Source organism: Zophobas morio, unplaced genomic scaffold, assembly GCF_036711695.1.
Source record: "Zophobas morio isolate AGI-343-1 ecotype UQ-CSIRO unplaced genomic scaffold, CSIRO_AGI_Zmor_V1 ptg000012l, whole genome shotgun sequence".
NCBI lineage: Eukaryota > Metazoa > Arthropoda > Insecta > Coleoptera > Tenebrionidae > Zophobas > Zophobas morio.
Genome location: NW_026972117.1, coordinates 17,128,351 through 17,148,009, shown reverse-complemented (window position 1 = coordinate 17,148,009; position 19,659 = coordinate 17,128,351). Strand labels below are relative to the sequence as shown.

Sequence of the window (19,659 nt, the reverse complement as noted above, 5' to 3'; positions counted from 1 at the left end):
AGTGTAAATTACAACGACTAATAAAACTGAAAATCGCAGTAACCATAACAGATTTTGTGGATTATTTCCTTAAAAAAATTTACCCAAACAAATCATTTATATTTCTGCATGACGACCAATAAAAATTGAATTTCAGAGATAATTTGCACTAGTGAGAAATTATCAGATTTGACATTTAGTTGAAAATTATTTACAAAATATAGGTTTCTTTTTTGTAACTATTTGCAGTTCAGATTGTCTCCTAATTTGACAATAAAAATTAAAATTGTCGACAATTTGTCAATTATTCAAAATAACAACAAAAAAATTGGGTCCAAGATTATTTAGACATATTTCCTCGCCTTGTATAATAGATACAACATATCCAGATTTTTCGAAAAATTATAAAATTAGATGTTGCGAATTTTATTTTTTATGAGTTAAATTTAAGATACGAGTGCAAGATTTCAGAGCATTCAGTTTTGCAGTTTTAAAATTCTGTGTTACTGGAGTTCATGATTTTTTCATGTTTTATTCTTTCTTTGTCTCATTTTTTTAACTTGCCAATACTAAAGAATTTGCTTGCAGTTTCGAATTGGCAGATTTGTGTAATTCAAGAGAAATTCTGTGAAAAGGGACATAAAAATGAAGTTATTATTCGTATTTTGACCCGTGTAACATGAATCTCTGCATCATCGTCAGGTAAAAATTGCAAGTAAAAAATGTTAGGTATAATGAAACAATTTTTAGTCACAAAATTTGAGTTACTAGAAAAATTAAGGAAAATTTAAATTAAATTAAATAACAACTGACGTAGAAACATTACGTACTTTTAATATTTTAATTATGAAACAGTATCGGGATTATTCGAGAAACATTTTTAAATGTATCAACGATAACTAAACCTATTTATTATAAAATGACATGAAGTATAACCGAAACTGGAATAATAAACCAATGTTGTGAACGTGTGTTCATTCGAAATTATTGCTTCATCATTGTTCTCCGCTAAAACTGCATCTAGTCCATTAACTTTTCTTTTAAGTGGTTGTATGTACATGGAATAATGTCAGAACCTATTAGTCGTTAATATTTGATCTTTGTCATTACGAACCCACACTTTCGACTAAATTGCAACGACTGCCCATTAAACAAAGTCCTTTCCCGTTGTGAAAAATCCACAAAAAACCCGCCTTATCTGCGTCTGTTATGGATTAACCTAGACCTAGAAAGTAAAAATCAAAACCACGAAGCTTATTGAGCTATTACTCGTAACAACATAACTTCATGTTGGGGACATATCATTAAGATTTAAGATACGACCCCGGCTAATATTTCTCCGGTGATGGCGTACAAGCTCTCCGCTTGCAACATACCCAGTTTAGAGGAAGACGTCGACGGCAAGAAGGGGTCCGTCCATGATTTACATTTTCTAATCGCAAGAAAGTGAATTACAGGCACATAACTCATGCAATGGTCATCCGGTAGCCTTCGCACAACCCATCGGGATTCTTGCATGCGAAGCACTTGCGGCCATGAGCCAGGCACCAGCAGCGACGAGCAGGTTTGCTATTGCCGCAGGAAGGAATAATTCAAGGGGCGACATGGACCGACTTCCTTCATTTCGCGAAGACAACACGCAAAAAGTGCGTGAGAATGAGAGCGAGTTTAAATTACTAGATGGGAAGATGATGGGTTGTCAAAATGGGGAGGTCGGGCCAAGTTGGAGTTTAAGGAGGGCGATTATGGTTGTTTTATTTGGTGTGATTTTAAAACAGAAAAACCAACAAGTTGTATGATCAGACGTTGGAATTGAAGTTTTTAAGTAATTTTTGGTACACCCGCGGTATTAATTCAAAATTAAATCATCTCTTTAATTCTCTAGTATCTTGTAGTTTTTATATCATACTAGCTGGCCCCGTGAACTTCGTTTCACCTACAATTTAATTTTGAATCTGCAAAACCGAATGCTTTGAAAACTTGCAAATGTTTTAAACATATGATAAGCATAATAAATTTTTATTCAGAATATATTTACTTATCCCCTCCAAGAAATTGATGACGTCAGCCCAAAATTTTGCCAAATGAATCCTATCTAAAATGTCCAAAATAGGATGAGACTGTACTTATGATTTATCACTCCATTCATATTTGCTAGTTTTCCTTATAGGGGGTGTCTCAAAAAAATTAATCACTGAGTCAATTTATTTTATTGATTGAATCAAGAATTGCAAGACTGAATTTTGAAATATTGCAGACGTTTAGAAGTTACTGTTTGACATGGTAGGTTTTTAATCAAAATATATCTGTTTATCAAGCCCAAAAACTTGATGACGTCATCTCAAGATTTTGCCGAATAAATCCTATCTAAAATGTGCAAAATATCATCAATATATTTTCGTAATTTATCATTGCATGCATATTTTTTAGATTTGCTTTTACAGTGACTCAAAAAAATATTTGGATCAGTCAATTTATTTTAGTGAATAACTCAAGAGTTGCAGAAATGAATACTTTGAGATCTTGCAGACGTTTTAAAGTTATTGTAAGCATGGTAAATTGTTAAGAATATTTATTTATTCCCCCCAAAAAATTGATGGAATGGCTCACTCGATTTTCGCAGATAATTTTGGGAATACAATACAGTTATTTTTTGTATTACACTGCACCAATCCAAGGTGGTATACGTGTTGATAGTTAATGTTGATTAGGTCATCACAAAATTGTGTGAAGAAAAGACTCAACTCGAAAATGCTGAATATGTTTCATTATACTTTTGGTACGAAGGAAGTTCTGTCGAAACAACGTTCGATCAATTTTTTGACAATGGTTGATATAAATAAAACTCAGTAGATGCTCATACTCGAAATACGAAGTATCTACTCGACTATCAAATCAAAATATTTCTAGTTTTTCTAGATGATGCTAATATTCAGTAGATAACAGTTGATGCTCAAGTAGCATCTCGACACAACAAAAAAGGAAAACAGTGACAGCGTTTAACCATCAAGGCAAAAATCGAGTCACCAAAATATAAGTTAGTATGGGGTAGACACCTTGGGATGGGAATCTCTATGGCCAGTGTTAGAAAAAACGCACTGCACAATTTATGCATAAACAAAAGTTAATTATTACCTGAAAAGTTTTCGATTTTCCCGCTCCTAATGTATTTTTCACACTGAACGCACTTTTTGACGACGTTTCACGTTCATGAAAGTCGCCATGTTTAGTCAAAATTCACTCTTACAACAATCCCACTCATTTTCTAAGCTGCTTTACAGACAGCTCAGTCATTTGCCACACCGATGCTCATTTTTAGATTAAATGCTCACAAAATGCGTAGATCTTCAATTTGTGTCCGTGGAGATACAAGGTTTTCAAGTAGGTACTCAGTAGGTACATAGAGTAGATGCTCAGGTATATAAGAGTAATAATGAAGTAGGTACTTCGTACTTCGAGTATGAGTATCTACTCAGTTTTATTCATACCACCCAATGTATCGCTTCAATGTTTGATTATGTTGATTATGAGCACAACGCTGATCACCTTCCATATCCGAATTACCCATGAGGTAGTTCGTCGCACATTTGATTGACTTCGTGGACCTATGTCAGCTTGTCGTCTTCTCGGCATTGTAATCAACTTCATAAAACGACACAGAATGATTTTCACAGTCAATCAAATCTGTAAATTTTGTTTTGAGAATTGTAAAATATTGAAAACTTCAAATTAAATCCTCGAATAACGGTAAAGTTTGAGGTTTTGTCGAAACCAACAAAGTGAATATAGGTAAATAGAATGGCAGATCAAAATTAATAAGAAACTTTCGCAATGTATAACTAAATTCACTTTAACCAAGATTTTTCTTAAGATAAACGACGTTTTTTTTTTACGAAAAAACAAAGAACAATTTGAAATGCAATATACTTTTCACAATCGCACGGAAGAAATAGTCAGTTAGACGGAACGCCAACTATTGAAATTAATTCGAAGTGGCAATTCCCATACAAAATTTTTAGAATTTTTTGATTTTTTAGCTGTTCTTTTAAGTTTTTCCTATTTTTTTATTTATAAATCATCCCCGTAATATAAAAAAAATTCTTCAAATGGGTCAAGCCGTTTTTGAGTTTTAGCGAGACTAACAGCAACAGCAATTAATTTTCATTATATAGAAGATTAAAAAATGGGGGTGGGTGGTCGAAAGGTGAAAATTTAGGGTTATATGTATTTTTTGACGCCAAATCTTAAAAAAATAAAAATAAAAAATTTTGTCCAAAAAATAGACAAAAATTTTTTAGGGTGGGCCACCCTTCTCACTTAGGGGTATAAAAAATAGTTTACAACCTATTCTCAAACCCACCAAATATACATAAAAAATCCCATTTCGGAGGAGTTCGGTTACAAACACTGTGACGCCAGAATTTTATACATAATGCATTATTATTTTAGAACAAATCTCATTACCATAAAAAAGGTTATACTGAGTCGACCTTAAAAGATAGACAGATACTGTCCGGGACTTTTCTTTAGAACTTTTAGAGGGGAACAATTTCGTCATACATGATTTTTACGTAACTTTAACCGTTTAAGCAGCGTAAGCAAGGGAAGTTGTCAAAGGAGGAATAATTTTCCCGTTTTTCCAAATTTTTCATTGCTACTTCGCTCCTATTGTTCGTAGCGTTACGTTATTAGTCTATATGTAGATACGATAAATGGACTATCCAACATAAAAAGATTTTTTGAATTCGAACCAGTAGTTTCTGAAACTAGCGCGTTCAACTAAACAAACACTTCAGCTTTATGATATAAGTATAGATAAAGTTGTAAAATATGAATCCATTAATTTAGAAAAATTATCTCAACTGGAATCCGTATTGACAATTTAAGGTGGTCGGGGTACAGTCATTATGATTTATTCCAAATCATTGAGTCTAGCTAAAACAGTTACACCTACACTGAACATTTAAATCAATTTTCATTTAAATTAGATAAGGCCCACCGTCCAACAGTTTTTATTTGTTCGATATTTTTCGTTATCTAAAATCGTAAAAAAACACTTACGGAGCACTACATAAGCAATCAAAAAACCATACCATTGTTTCAAGACATGTTATAATCTGGAGCTAATCAAAATGGGAGTTTTAGAAAACGTTTTGCGGCATACACGTACCGAAAGGTTAATATTAGAGTGCTGCAATATCATTTGTTGTTGCAGCAAATCTTTTCCGGAAGTACTTATTTTTGTTGATAGGATGACAGTAATTTACACTCCAGTGAATATATATTACAATTCAGATGTAACTCGACGATAGAAAACATTTGTTGTATGTGTTTTGCAGTAATTTTCAAAAATCAAAATTGTTAAGAAATTTTTTTGTGATACTGGTAGTTAACACGGACTGACAATCTTCGAAACTACTAGACCGATTGTTGTCAAAACGTGTATGCACGTAGATGGTAAAATACTATATTAAAATTATACTAGGGTAAGCGATAGTTTAATTACGTAAGGTTAACTTAACACACTTTACAACAATATCCTTTATATTAGTACCAACACCAGGAACAGATCTTAGAAGGCAAAAAACACAAGTAGAAATTCTTGAGTAAATTTCGCATTTATCAGTCTTAACAGGATTTTAAAAACAACTATTAGATAGCTATAATTTATTATTATTCGCGGTAGTTTTGAGAGATTTCGCCACATATGACAGTTTTAGTGTTGATCGAGAATTAGATTACACATTTAGGTATATGGAATTAGTGCAATTAATTCCAAAACTGGAATTTTCCATTAAATATGGGGATTATGCAGCAGTTCCAAAGACTAAAACAATTCTGTCAGTATTCTGATTTGCCAAAAAAATAAAATCTCATCGTTTTGTGTTACGATAATGCAACTGATTATGAACTAACAATTGAATAGGAACAAAAATGGGGCAACCAATAAGACTCGTGCCGTCTATTGTCAAAGTGTTAGCAGAGCGTAAAGTTGTTTTGAGTTACTCTGTACAGTGACGTGTTATTTTTGATTGGTCCCGACATGTTGAGACAAATCTCACCTACTTTAGCCACGACCAATAAGACCTTTCCCGTAATCAGCTACAATAACTTACAGACAATTGACGATAGTCTATTGTTGTTAGTGTTTTAAAGACTGAACATAATGCTATCGCTGGATTTTTGTAATAATAATATGTAATAACAATTATCTTCGGTGATTTATTATTATTCACTGAAGTTTGACAATAACTATCAGTTAATAATGGTAATCATTATTGTAACTTTAAAAGATGTTTTTTTTCTAAAAATAATTGTGTCTTCACTCTCTTTTCGGAAATATAAACGGCAACGGTACGTTTTAGTCATGTAAACAAAAAATATGCAGATCACAAAAGGATAATGTAGTAAATATATCGACAAAAACTAAGCACACAAAAAAGAGACTGGAAATGAAGTTATTATCTGATGAGTAAAGCTCGGATTATATGCAGTAAATTTAGTCAAAATATGCGCATATATATGCAGCAAATTTTTCACAAATATGCAATGAAATAATGGAAATATGCAAAAGATTATGCAAATTATGTAGAAATAATCATACTAAAAGAATATAATTGTATTTTTTTATTAATATGTCGTACAATAATAATTAAGTTATTGAGAAATAATATTTATTTAATGTTTACAATTAAAATAATACTCCTACTTAAACATACCTATGTATTAATGCATTTACTAAAAATCTGACACATTCCCATTGAAACATACAACTAAATGTTTCTCTAAATTTTCTACAAGAAATGATTGTCTCCTATCACTTAAAATTTGCTTATACGAAGAGAAACTTCTTTCTACATCCACAGAAGTAATAGGAGCATATTTTAGACATGAAATTATGTCCGGCGTCAAATCTAAAACATCGTCACGAAAATCACCAGAGAGTGTTCTATGTACTTTTGAGAGTATTTTAAACCCTTCATTTTTCTCCAACACTTCATTAATTTTTTTATAAACTGCCTTACCAATATTATCCTTAGAGGTCTCTAAAGTTATTTTCAAATTTTCCACTAGACTTATTGACTCATGTAAAGACATACCTCTCTTCTCTAATTTTAGAATAGTGTCCGAAACTAAACTTTTACTTTTTATATATGACAATTGCTGAGATACGTTTGGATTGTTTAATATTTGTTTAGATTCCCTGATTGCCGATGATACATCGTCGTCATAAAGAAATACTGTTTCTTTTATTTCTTTAAAATATTTAAAATAAAATAAGGCTGCTTCCAACCAAGTACCCCACCTCGTTACAATAGGTTTTGGGGGTAATGGTGTATCAGGTAATTTTTCCTTATACATCTGAACACGTAAGGGCGCTTTGATAAAAACTTTTTTCACATTATTAATTAGATCGTTTATCAAAGGAAATTTATTCCTTATTTCTTCGGCAACTCTGTTAACTCCATGCGCTAAACAAGTACAGTGAATTAGATTCGGATAAAATATTTTTAAATTAGTAGAAGCTTTGACCATATACGTTGCAGCATCTGAAATCATTAATAATACTTTGTCAAAAGGAATCGAATCAGGTAAATATAAATTAGCCAAAGCTTCCTGAATAAATCTACTTATGGTTACATTGTTTGTTTTGTCAAGTTCTTTAACTGCGACCAAAGATGGCTTATGGAAAGAATCTTCGCATAAACTTCCAACCAATAAATTTGCTATGTACCTTCCGCATACATCTGTGGTTTCATCTACTATAAAATAAATGTATTTGTTCTGAACATGTCGAATTTCATGCATAGAATTTATATAACAATTGTTAACATAATTTTTTCGAAGAGTACTTTCATCGGGTACAGGTTTTTTGCAATATTTTTCTAAAAAAGACTTGAAGCTTACATTATTCAACTTATTTAAAGGAATGTTGGACGTTAGCAATGCTTTACACAAGTCGGATTTAAAAATTTCGTCTTCACTTTTTTTAAAACTATTTGCTAAACACTTATCCATGGAAGTCTGTGACACACGTGACGTTTTCTGCTGGTCGCACTTTTTTTTGTGTAAAGGGGTACCGCAGTGTTGATCAATTAGATACTTTCTGCTACTAGATATCTGTAAAATGATACCAAATTCAAAACCAATAAAGACTTAGTTATATTTTAAAATTACTTACCATCTTTCCGCAAGGTTTGCAAAACACTCCATTACCCTCTAATGAAAGTTCTAAATATGGCTTTATCCATAAATGCACTTTGTTTGCCATTTTAAAAAATAAATTAACAAAAATAATGAATAAACTCACAAAACAAACTACTGATATTTTAAAAGATGTGAACAGTTCGTTGGACTGTGAATAAATGTGCATTTCGTTTGAACTTCAGAAGTGACAAGACAAATTGTTTCGAAGTGTAGATGATCGTAATAAAATAATTAAAGCTAACATCTTGTTTTTCGGTTTGTACCGCTTCTCAAACGTTTACAATAGAGTTTACAACAACCCCAATAAATTAAAACGGGACGCCCGGACGGACATTTGTTAGGCACATTTTGGGTTTTTCGTCACAAAGACGACCTGCTCCGACAATGGTTAAAAATTTCATTGCTAGAAAAATATGAAAGTTTTCAAGATTTTTTAGAAATATGCATACATATGCAATTTTCAGCCAAATATGCAAGCAATCTGAAAATATGCAAAATATGCAAAATTTAATTACCGTTAATTAATTTGAAATTACCAAATTCGTTGTTGTGTCAAAGAATTTTCCCAAAAAAACGAAAATTGGAAGATATGCATTTTGCATATAATCCGAGCTTTACTGATGAGACGACGGCGACGTTCACCGGACAAGCTATGGAGGAAACGAAAATTATGTAGTAATTGGGGATTGGGGGTAAAGCACTGCTGTCGTAAATTTTACAATTTGTCGCTGAAAGTCAGAAGGGTAGTATGTATTCCATCCCTCTCTTGTTAGACCGATTGCCATGAAATCTGCAATATAAAGTTACTAGGAAAGACGTAAAAATACCAATTCCTTGGTCTTATATTTAGTTCAAATGTATATTCAGAACGTTATTTTTGTATCCACTAAAATTTTAGGGCGTGATTACTGATATGAAGTAGTAAAAAGATAGTTTATTAGAATGGTATTTTTATTAAAATGATTCCTTAAAATGGAGACTTTCTTTTAAAAATAATCCTTTACAGCTACTAATCCATTAAGTGCGGACTTTCACCCCTCGCCACTCCAACCTTTCTGCATCTTATTAGTGTCCGTTGAAATATCCATCTTTTATTAGTTTTAAAGGGAAATTGCTGTCAAAGAAGATATATTTTAAAAGATTTTTTTCCAATCTGTCATTAGCATAATAATGACTTCTCTCAACCAAAAGTAAAAGTAGTTAGGAAGTCGCCACAAAGCAACTTAAACATCAAGACACATTACTTGCCCCACCGGGTTCGAAAACCACCTGCTCCAACTCCGGAATCCATCTTTCCGCACATTTTCCCCATCCCGACTAGCCAATCCCCAAAGTCCCATGCAATTAAAAAACAATCGCTTATTGCTGATGGTAGATTCGAGCTTGCGCTTGATAATTACTGGCTCAGCTCAAAACAAACACGAAGGTAGGTAACACGGCCGTTTCATAACATAATGAGTGTGATGGGTCCCTATCGGGCCAAGTCGTGCCGCGGCCGGGTCGTGAGAGTGATAGCTGTCAGAAGAGTAGGTATGTTCGACCGACGGCGCTACACCGAAGGGAGGTGAGGGACCTCACGAGGGCCCTCCGAGAGGGTCGTGACCTGGACTATCTCGGCCGACCTGTGTGGCAACAGGCACGCGTGCTAAACCAACAAACCTTTACATCAGAATGCGCCACGGGGAAAAAACGGACACCGGAGATGAGTTATGGGAGATACGGACGCTTTGCTTCCACGGCGTGGACGGAACGGACGAAATGGGGTATTTGGACGGGGAGAGGAATCGCGAATGTTGAATGTACGGTTTTTAAGAGCCCGAAAAAGGTTTTAAATACGTCCGTTGGTCACTAATACGTACTTTTACATGGTTATGATAAATAATTATTATTTATTTAATTAGAAACAAAATTTTCAGATGTTTTAAAGTTACAGTAAACATGGCAAATCGCTGATCAAAATGTAGAAGAAAAATTAAAGTTAAATTTCGAAAATCGTTGAAAATGGGTCGAAATTTGCTAGTACTTTCCAAGATAAGACTGATTTTGGCAGATGACATACACTCTAAGAAAACAAAGGGTGGGTGGGCGGGGCTAGTACTTTCCAAGATAGGACTGATTTTGGCAGATGACATACCCTCTAAGAAAATAAAGGGTGGGTGGGCGGGGTAGTACTTGCCAAGTCAAGACTGATATTGCCAAATAACATACCCTCTAGACGGACTTGATTACAAAAAAATGTATTTATCGTCTGCATAAAAAGTAAATTAAAAAAAAACAATATCGATAACTGAAGTTGGAGAGATCTGAACGTGCTGTCTGTATTCGGATCCCAATGGTATATTTTTCAAAAATCTAGAGATTTATTTATTATTTAATACTATAACTGAACCCAAACAACTTCACTAATTAACACAATCAGGGCCGGCTTAACACGGTAAGCGAAAGATGCACCGCATCGGGGCGCCCGTGACAAAGGGCGCCGGGCGGCGGGCGCCGCCTATGCTATTATATTAACTCTATAAAAAAAAAATTAATATTAGTTTTGCATTGAATCACTACCAATAAAATATTATAGTAGTAACAGACCAAGGCGCCCATCGAAAACTTTTCAGAAAAAGCTACATTTTAACATTCCACTATGACCACCAAAACAGATCCCAAGAAGTCAATTCCTGGCACTTTCAAACTGTAATAATTGAAAAAAAGTACGCCTTTGGGTTGGGTGATGGGACCTTTAGATCAATACCGACAAAAAATAACCAGATTTATGATGCATTATCTGGGTAACAATTTGACGAGACAGCGGTATGACCACACCCAGATGTTTTTCCTAACATTTGTCACGTTTGTTTTTACAAAAGTCCATGTCGGCATACTTAAAAATTTTATTTTCCAAGTCTAGTCGGTTGGTTTTGGTTGTGGTGGTTGTTCAGCAGTTTTGTTATATTTTTCACTGTTCCTGTTTGTAGCCGAATTTGGTTCTGTGTATCATTTCGTGGCTTTTTGTCATCATTAATTTTAAATTTAAATTTCGATTAACATTGAGGTAAGTCTAAATTAAAAATAACTTTGAAATCGTATCAATTTTACAATATTAAAAATTGAAAAACGTTTGCAATATAAATATTTTTATATTTATACTACATATAGTTTAGGAAATATCGGTGTACCCTATAAAATTTTATTGACAATAACGAGGCGGACAGTAGTACAGTGGTAAGAAATATTTATGGCTCACACCAGTCCCCCCGAATTTGTAGGAGAACATTTAGCAGGTAATTGTACGCATAGGATCGGACTTCCGCTGCTTTAGAAATTTAAGGTCTGCGGATTACCGCCATGTGACAACTTTAAGTTGTAAATATCTCTTGCTATTGTACTACTGTCCGTCTCGTTATTGGCAAGAAAATTTTATAGGGTACAACGATATTTCCTAAACTATAGAAAAGTTGTTGTCCGCGGCTCCGTTTGCGTGGAATTCGCAATTTGGACTCATCATTTTTCATACATGATCGTTTTCCGGGTTGGAACCGTGTAAATTGGGTTTTTGGGCTCAACGTTTCGCACACTTTGGTAAGTGGCATCTTCAGGAGCAGGGTTAAGAATAAGGCAAAAGAGCACGGTAACTCAGTATGTCAACCATATCAGAGGCGAAACTCTTTTGAGAAATTACACGGTTCCAACCCGGAAAACGATCATGTATTGATTCCGACCGTGCAGCCTCCGAAATTATCATTTTTCATCTCGTTCACTCCTCCCTCCCCAGTGAACTCGTCTGACTTAAAAACTCACGGCATTTCTGCACAAAGTTTCATCCCCTATTTTGTCCCCGTAGGGGCGGAATTTCCAGAAACCTTTTCTTAATGGGTGCTTATGACACAAAAGTAACCTACTGTCCAAATTTCATGTTTGTAGCTTCAGTAGTTTAAGCTTTGCGTTGATGAATCAATCAGTCTGTCAGTTAAGACAAACATTTTTATATATTAAGATTGATTCATCATAATTTTATGCATGTTTGTTAATAAAAAGTATCTCTCTACAAAAATATGTGATTACAAAATTTTATTTGTTTTTTTTTACAATTTTTTTTTTAAGGGCGTTGAACAGTAAGTTTGCATCGGCGCGCCTGGTCCCTTAGAGCCGGCCCTGAACACAATAAGACATTTATTATTTCATCAAAGCCTAGGCAACTTCGCTGACATTCTTTCTTAATCATTGACTTACTTACACTTAATTACTAAAATTGGAAAGATCTGAACGTGCTTGCTGCGCTCGTATTCTAAGGACGTATTTTTCAAAAATCAAGACATTTATTATTGCTATAATTGAACCCAAACAATTTCGCTACGACACTTTTTTAAATATTGATGAGGCTAAACTTAAAAAAAAATAATGTTCAGAATGCGAGAGCAGCGAGCATGTTCAGGTTTCATTATAAAAAAATAAAGTCTAAGAACATCTGTTTGGTTTTTCTGGTATTTTTCTAAATAAATACAGTAGGTATAACCTCTATAATCCGAACCCACGATTATCCGAACATCCACTAATCCGAACAGAGGCTAGTTGAAGTCGATATCTCTTTAATCCGAACAAAAACTCTGCAATCCGAACTGAACTTGAAAACATGCAGCGACTTGAAAAATGACGCAAGATCTTCTTTCTGTAGGTGTTGTATTGAATTTTTTGAAATTTTTAAAAACTCTGTTATTTCAATGCACCGAATTAATTATCTAATTCTGGAAAAAAGCTTAAAGTTATCGAATAAATGAAGTCCGAAGTGCGCCCGGAAATCTACAAGAAAAATTATAGTTAAATTTCGAAAATCGTTGAAAATGAGTCGAAATTTGCTAGTACTTGCCAATTAACCTAGCCTCTAAGAAAATAAAAAACGGGTAGGCCAGGCTAGTATTTGCCAAAATAAGACTCATTTTGGCAAATGACCTACTCTTCTAAGAAAAGTCCTAGCCCCGCCCTTCATTTTCTTTGAAGAGTGGGTCATCTGCCAAAATCAGTCTTATTTTAACAAGTACTAGCCCCGCCCACCCACCCTTGTTTTCTCAGAGGATATGTCATTTGCAAAAATCAGTCTCATACTTGCGAAGATAAGGCTGATTTTGGCAGATGACCTATTCTTTATTTTCTTAGAAAAGTAGGACATTGGCCAAAATCATTCTTATCGTAGTGATTACTACTATAGATTCTTCAGTTTTTCGATCTTTCAACTGTCGAATTATTCAATTTCTCGCTTTTTAAATTTTCAATTTTTTGATCTGTCTTTCGTTTTTTTTTTTGCAATTTCGGCAGTTTTCCGATTTCTCAATTAAGTATTTGATTTAATATTATATGTATATTATTAATATTGAGAAAATGATGTTTATTTTTTTAAATTTTTGATTTGTGATTATTTGTCACCGAATTTTTGGAAGGATGTAAAAAGTAATTTTGATCACCGATTTGCCATGTTTACCGTTAACTTTAAAACATATGAAAATTTTGTTGCTAATTTTCAATTTTTCAAAATTTCGGTTCGAATAAATTTGTTCCTTTAGTTAAAAAATCGAAAAATTATAAATAGTGAAAAGGAAAAATTTTAACTTGAGAACTTGAAAAATTAAAAATCAAAAGATTCAAAAATTGTCAAGTTAATCAAAAGATTGGAATTAAAAACTGCAAAATTGTCAAACAAATTATCAAATGAAATACTTATTCAAAAGTTGAAAAATCTAAAAACTAAAAAAAATGAGAACTGGAATTTCGAATTCGATTTTACAAGAATTGTTTTTTCTCAATTTTTCGATATTTCAGTTTCCGATTATACAGTTGTACAATTTTCCGATTTCTCATTTATCCGATGTTTCAATTTGCTAACCCCACCCACCCAACCTTTATTTTCTTAGCAGAATAAGTCATTTGCCAAAATCAGTCTTCTCTTAGCAAGTACTAGCCCCCCGCCCACCTTCCCTTATTTTCTTGGAGAATATGTCATTTGCCAAAATCAGTATCGTATTGACAAGTACTAGCCCCGCCCACCCACCCTTTACTTTCTTAGAGAATATGTCATTTGCAAAAATCATTTGTCAAAATGAGTCTTATTTTGGCACCCGCCTTTTATTTTCTTAGAGGTTAGGTTATTTGACAAGTACTACCATAGTGTAAAATTTCATTTTTGAAAAAATTCAGAGATGTATATATATCCAAAAACATAGCATGTTTATGGTAACGGAAATTATAAAAATTATTATAAATAATTAATGTGAAATTCAATTTTTTTGAAATTTTTAAAAATTGCGAGATTTCAATGGACGATTCTGGAAAAACGGTTTAAGTTATCGAAGAAATGAAGCCAGAAGTGACTTCTGCGGCCCAAAATCTAGGAAATACTTAGTTAAATTTCGAAAATCGTCGAGAATGGGTCGAAATTTGCATAAGGGAGGCAATACGAATAGATAATGGGAAATTTCATTTTTGAAAAAGTCATCTAAAAATTCTGATTAAATTGAGGGATATAGATTCCGACGCGACGTGTGGATTACAAAAATGTTAGCATGGTTATGGTCACGGACTATTTTTTTTTCGAATGTATCTATTATCCATTGTTGGTAAGAATATGTACTTTATTTCTGTTTAATAAAATTAAAATTTATTTCTTGAAATAGTTTTCAGTATGAACTTGTTATTCAATTCCCTTTCAGGTTTTTTATTATTATTATTATTTATTTTACATTGTTAAATTATAATTATAATTAACTGGTGGACTTCCAAATTCCAAGAATCTAACAACTTTCTAGTCAAACTTTAGTATCAAGAATTTGAATTTAATAAAACTGTCCAATTTTGGTATTCCTGTTTGGAAAAAATTTGAAAGGGCTTTGGAGCCTCTAGTATATGTTCTTATAATAATTTAATTAAATTTCTTGGAGGATACGTCGTTTGCTAAAATCAGTCTTATCTTAGCAGCTACTAGCCCCGCCCACCCACCCTCTCTTTTCTCAGAGGGTATCTCATTTGCCAAAATCAGTCTTATCTTAGAGGCTACTAGAACCGCCCACCCACCCCCACGGATTTTTATTTTTTTCCGTAGCCACTCGTATTCTTCTAGCGGCTATCTCTACTGATAATTTTTTTAGCATACTAAAACGTCGTCCTGCAATATCTGCGATGGAAACTAAAAAAATTTGATAAACCACAAAAATGTTTTAGTCGTGGTTGTAAATATCACACAACGTGTTTGACAATTGACGATTCCGACCTTATAATTCTATGTACGTACTCCAATTTTCGTTTTCTTTCTGATAATTGTCTTATATTCGAAGGGTGCTCCAAAATTAGTTCTTTGCAAAAGTCTGCGGAAAAATGTTTAACATTGAAAGGAACGACAATAATTTGAGTCAAATGCAGGTACCATCAAATTCTGCAACCTACAGATGAAAAACGGTCAGTGCTAACAACTAAAAGAAATCTATTAGACAAAGTTGACCCATCCATTGAGCACTCTATTGTACCGTTTTTTTTTTAAATAATTGCTGGAGTTCTAGAATCTCTTACAATGCTTTCAATATTCACACTTGGGGAGATACCTACAAGGTGTCGCATAAAGGTTGACCCTACTTAGCAAAATTTTGATATGGCGTCATCAAATTTACCCGTTTTGGCTAGACTTTTACCACCTAAAGACTAACAACATCCTTCTAACTTTTCCATTTGTTGCAGCAGCAGCACGAGCAGTACATTGGCCCGGCGTACGATCCATCCCGCGACCTATCGCCGAACTTGCCATCGTGCGACTCGTCAATGGGTGACGCTGACCCTTCGGTATCCAGCGGCAGTTCTTGCAGCACCCCCTCGAACAACAACCACCAGTCGTGCGGTTCGGATACGTGCCGGCCGCCCCCGGCCAACCAACCGCAGCCGCCGCCCGGCGAGATTTGCAGTAGGCCGCACTCGTCCTTCGAACACCACATACCGAAACTCGAACCGCTGCAGACGCCGGGGACGCCGCCGACGCCGCCTCCGAGCTGCGCCGCCGGCGACGACGCGAACGGGGCCGTGTGTGCGGGGTGCGGGATGAGGATCACGGACAGGTTCTATCTGCAGGCGGTGGACAGGAGGTGGCATGCTTCCTGTTTGCAGTGTTGCCAGTGCAGGAATACGCTGGACGGGGAGATCACGTGTTTTTCGAGGGACGGGAATATTTACTGCAAAAAGGACTACTACAGGTGAGTACAAAACGGCAACAGCGATTAAACAATTCAGATTTAGAATGTGTTCAAATGGAACAGAAACATTGGAAAAATCAGGGTGAGAGTGAAAAACGTTAATGTGTTTCCATAAATATTATTTTATGGGGCTCAAATTACAAAATAAGGTGTCAATTTATTAAGGAAATGTATCTAATACCAGTAGATACCGGTCTATTGCTTTTTTAAAAGACTCTAGGGAATTAGAATTGATTACTGTATTCAGTGTTCTGCTATACAATACATATCACACGCCTTGTTAGGTAAGAAATTCTGACGACAGTTTGCTGAAAATGGTTGCTTTTTGAGTTCAGGTTGGTCCTTAGTCAAGAGCCAAATTCTAGCACCAAATTATCCTCGATGTAGTCCACGCTCTAAACTGTTGTCCTACCCTAAAATTTGGCGACAATTATAAATACATAACTGATGGGTAAATGCAGCAGGAGAAAAACTATTGAAAATCTTAGTAATAAAAAGAGCAATGATCTCGCTTTTTCATACTCAAAAGTAATAATATACCGATACCATGACAAATCTAATGTAATTATAAAACCCTAAGGTGACGATAAGATTCCACCGCCAATCGTTTTGTGGAGTTTGTACCATATGTCAAACAAGAGTTGTTTTTACCTAGATGTAGAATGACATTTATTTTCATTCAAACCTATAATTTACCGAGAGATTCCTGCATTGTTCTATAATGAACCAATGGATTGTACTCGTAGTACAATTTTGTATCGCCAGAAAAAGATGATATTTTACATTTGACATGATATCATATACATAAAAATAAAAGTGGTCCCAGAATAGATCCCTGCGGGACACCACGGAGGACGGTCCTTTAATTGGACAACCAACTGTTAATGGGAATTCTACATTTAACTGTAGACCTACTAGGCATAAAACCATATTGTTCATTGAGGACGATACCATATTGAAAAATAAAACATGGCACACTTTTACAATAATTTTTTCGGTAATTTTAACAACAATTCGAGTTAAACTTACAGGTTTGTAGTAATTTGAATCGAATTTATCCCTTTTTTACTTCCCGAGCGTAAGCTAAGAAAGTATTATAATAGGATCCAAATGTCAAATGGCTACTTTTATGTTTTCTGAACGTTTCATGACACCTAGAGTATGAAAAAAAGGTCTTCCGTTTCTATCTCTCTGTCATCTGTGTCAATTTTTATTGGACAGATATTCTCCAAAACTACAGGATCGATTTTCGTCAAACCTGATACGTATGTTAGGAATATCATGTACATTCTAAAACGTTAAGCAACATTTTCTAATTATGCCCACCAACAATTTAATGACGCCACATCAACATTTTGATTTATAAATTCCATTGAAATTTCATAAAATAACAGTTCTGTACTTGTGGTTTATGAATCCACTTTGAGTTTTTATGTAACGGTTGAATAGCGTAATGACGAGCGAATCGGTTGTCATTGGCCTTTTTTTCGTACATTGTGACTGGTATTATCTATATTTTATAACTTTTTGTAAAATATTTTTCTGTAAATGTGTGAGTTCACATGTTGAAAAATAAACTTACTTTTATTAAAAAAATATATTTTTCATTCTAATTCAGGGGATTTATTTTATATTTGTGGGAAACTGTGCTTTTTTAGTGTTGTTCAATATTCAAGAAAATATGTGTTATCATCTTTTTTTAATAAAGATAATAGTTTTTCTTTTCATAAAAAAATATTTAAAAGTTGAACGAGCTCAAAAATTTGAATATAAAAGAAATCAAGGGCTATTTTTTCCCTTAAGTAAACAGCTTTTTTTAGAAAAATTTCATGAAAAGAAGTTTTTTTTTGTTATAGACAACACCATAAACGCTGGGCGGGCGGGTGGGAAATTCTTATTTTTATTACAATGAAATATCATTGCGGAAGTTGAATTTTATACATGTGTGTAATCTGGAAATAACTTGCTTAAGACGAAGGTAGAGATGATGTAGAATTTTTATTAGTACTTGAGATTCTTTCTAATTGCTTCGGAGACAAGAAAAGGGATCTCCGAAATTCTTTTAAACTACTTCAGAAACAAACAAAAGCGGTACCCGAGATTCTTTCAAACTACTTCTAAAACCAGGCACAAGGGATTCTCAAGATTATTTCAAACTACTTCAAAAACAAAACAAAAACGGGCCCCCGAGATTCTTTCAAACCACTTCAAAAATCGGACACAAAAGGTCCTCGAGATTCTTTCAAACTACTCCAAAAACTAGACAAAAGAAGTTCCCGAGATTCTTGTAAACTACTTTACAAACAAAACAGAAAGGGTCCCTGAGATTTTTTCAAACTAGTTTAAAAACCAGACACAAGAGGTCTCCGAGATTCTTTCAAACTACTTCAAAAACAAAGCAAAAACGGGCCCCCGAGATTCTTTCATACTACTTCAAAACCAAACAGGGTCCCCGAGATTCTTTCAAATCACTGCAAAAATCGGACACAAAAGGTTCTCGAGATTCTTTCAAACTACTCCAAAAACTAGACACAAGAAGTTCCCGAGATTCTTTTAAACCACTTCAAAATCCAAACACAAGAGGCTCCCGAGATTGTTTCAAACTACTTCAAAAACCGGACACAAGAGGTCCCCGAGATTTTTTCAGACTACTTCAAAAACAAAACATGGCTCTCGGGATTCTTTCAAACTACTTCAAAAACCAGACACAAGAGGATCCCCGAGATTCTATCAAACTACTTCAAAAACAAAAGATAGCTCTCGGGATTCTTTCAAACTACTTCAAAAACTAGATACAAGAAATCCCCGAATTTCTACATACCTCAAAAATCAAACGCAAGGGGTCTCCGAGATCCTTTAAAACAACTTCAAAACCAGAACAAAAGGGGTCCCCCAGATTCTTTCAAACTACTTCAAAAACTAGACACAAGAAGTTCCCGAGATTCTTGTAAACTACTTTAAAAACAAAACAAAAAGAGTCCCTGAGATTTTTTCAAACTAGTTCAAAAACCAGACACAAGAGGTCTCCGAGATTCTTCTAAACTACTTCAAAACCAGACACAGGGGGTTCCCAAGATTCTTGTGAACTACGTCAAAAACAATACAAATAGGGTCCCAGAGATTCTTTTAAAGCACTTCAAAATCCAAACACAAAAGGCTCCCGAGATTGTTTCAAACTACTTCAAAAACCGGACACAAGAGGTCCCCGAGATTTTTTCAGACTACTTAAAAAACAAAACATGGCTCTCGGGATTCT

The 19,659-nt window shown here is 34.3% G+C and overlaps 1 protein-coding gene across 2 annotated transcripts in view; it reads left to right on the top strand.

Annotated features, from left to right (window-relative positions):
* Ap (apterous) overlaps positions 1 to 19,659 on the top strand; it is a 251,371-nt gene that overhangs the window by 50,622 nt on the left and 181,090 nt on the right. The window contains exon 2 of one of the 2 annotated variants that reach the window (XM_064054613.1): positions 15,901 to 16,403. In XM_064054613.1, coding sequence (XP_063910683.1) covers positions 15,901 to 16,403 — 503 coding nt within the window. Of the gene's footprint in view, positions 1 to 15,897; positions 16,404 to 19,659 lie in introns of both variants that reach the window. The other variant, XM_064054612.1, reaches the window with a different exon arrangement.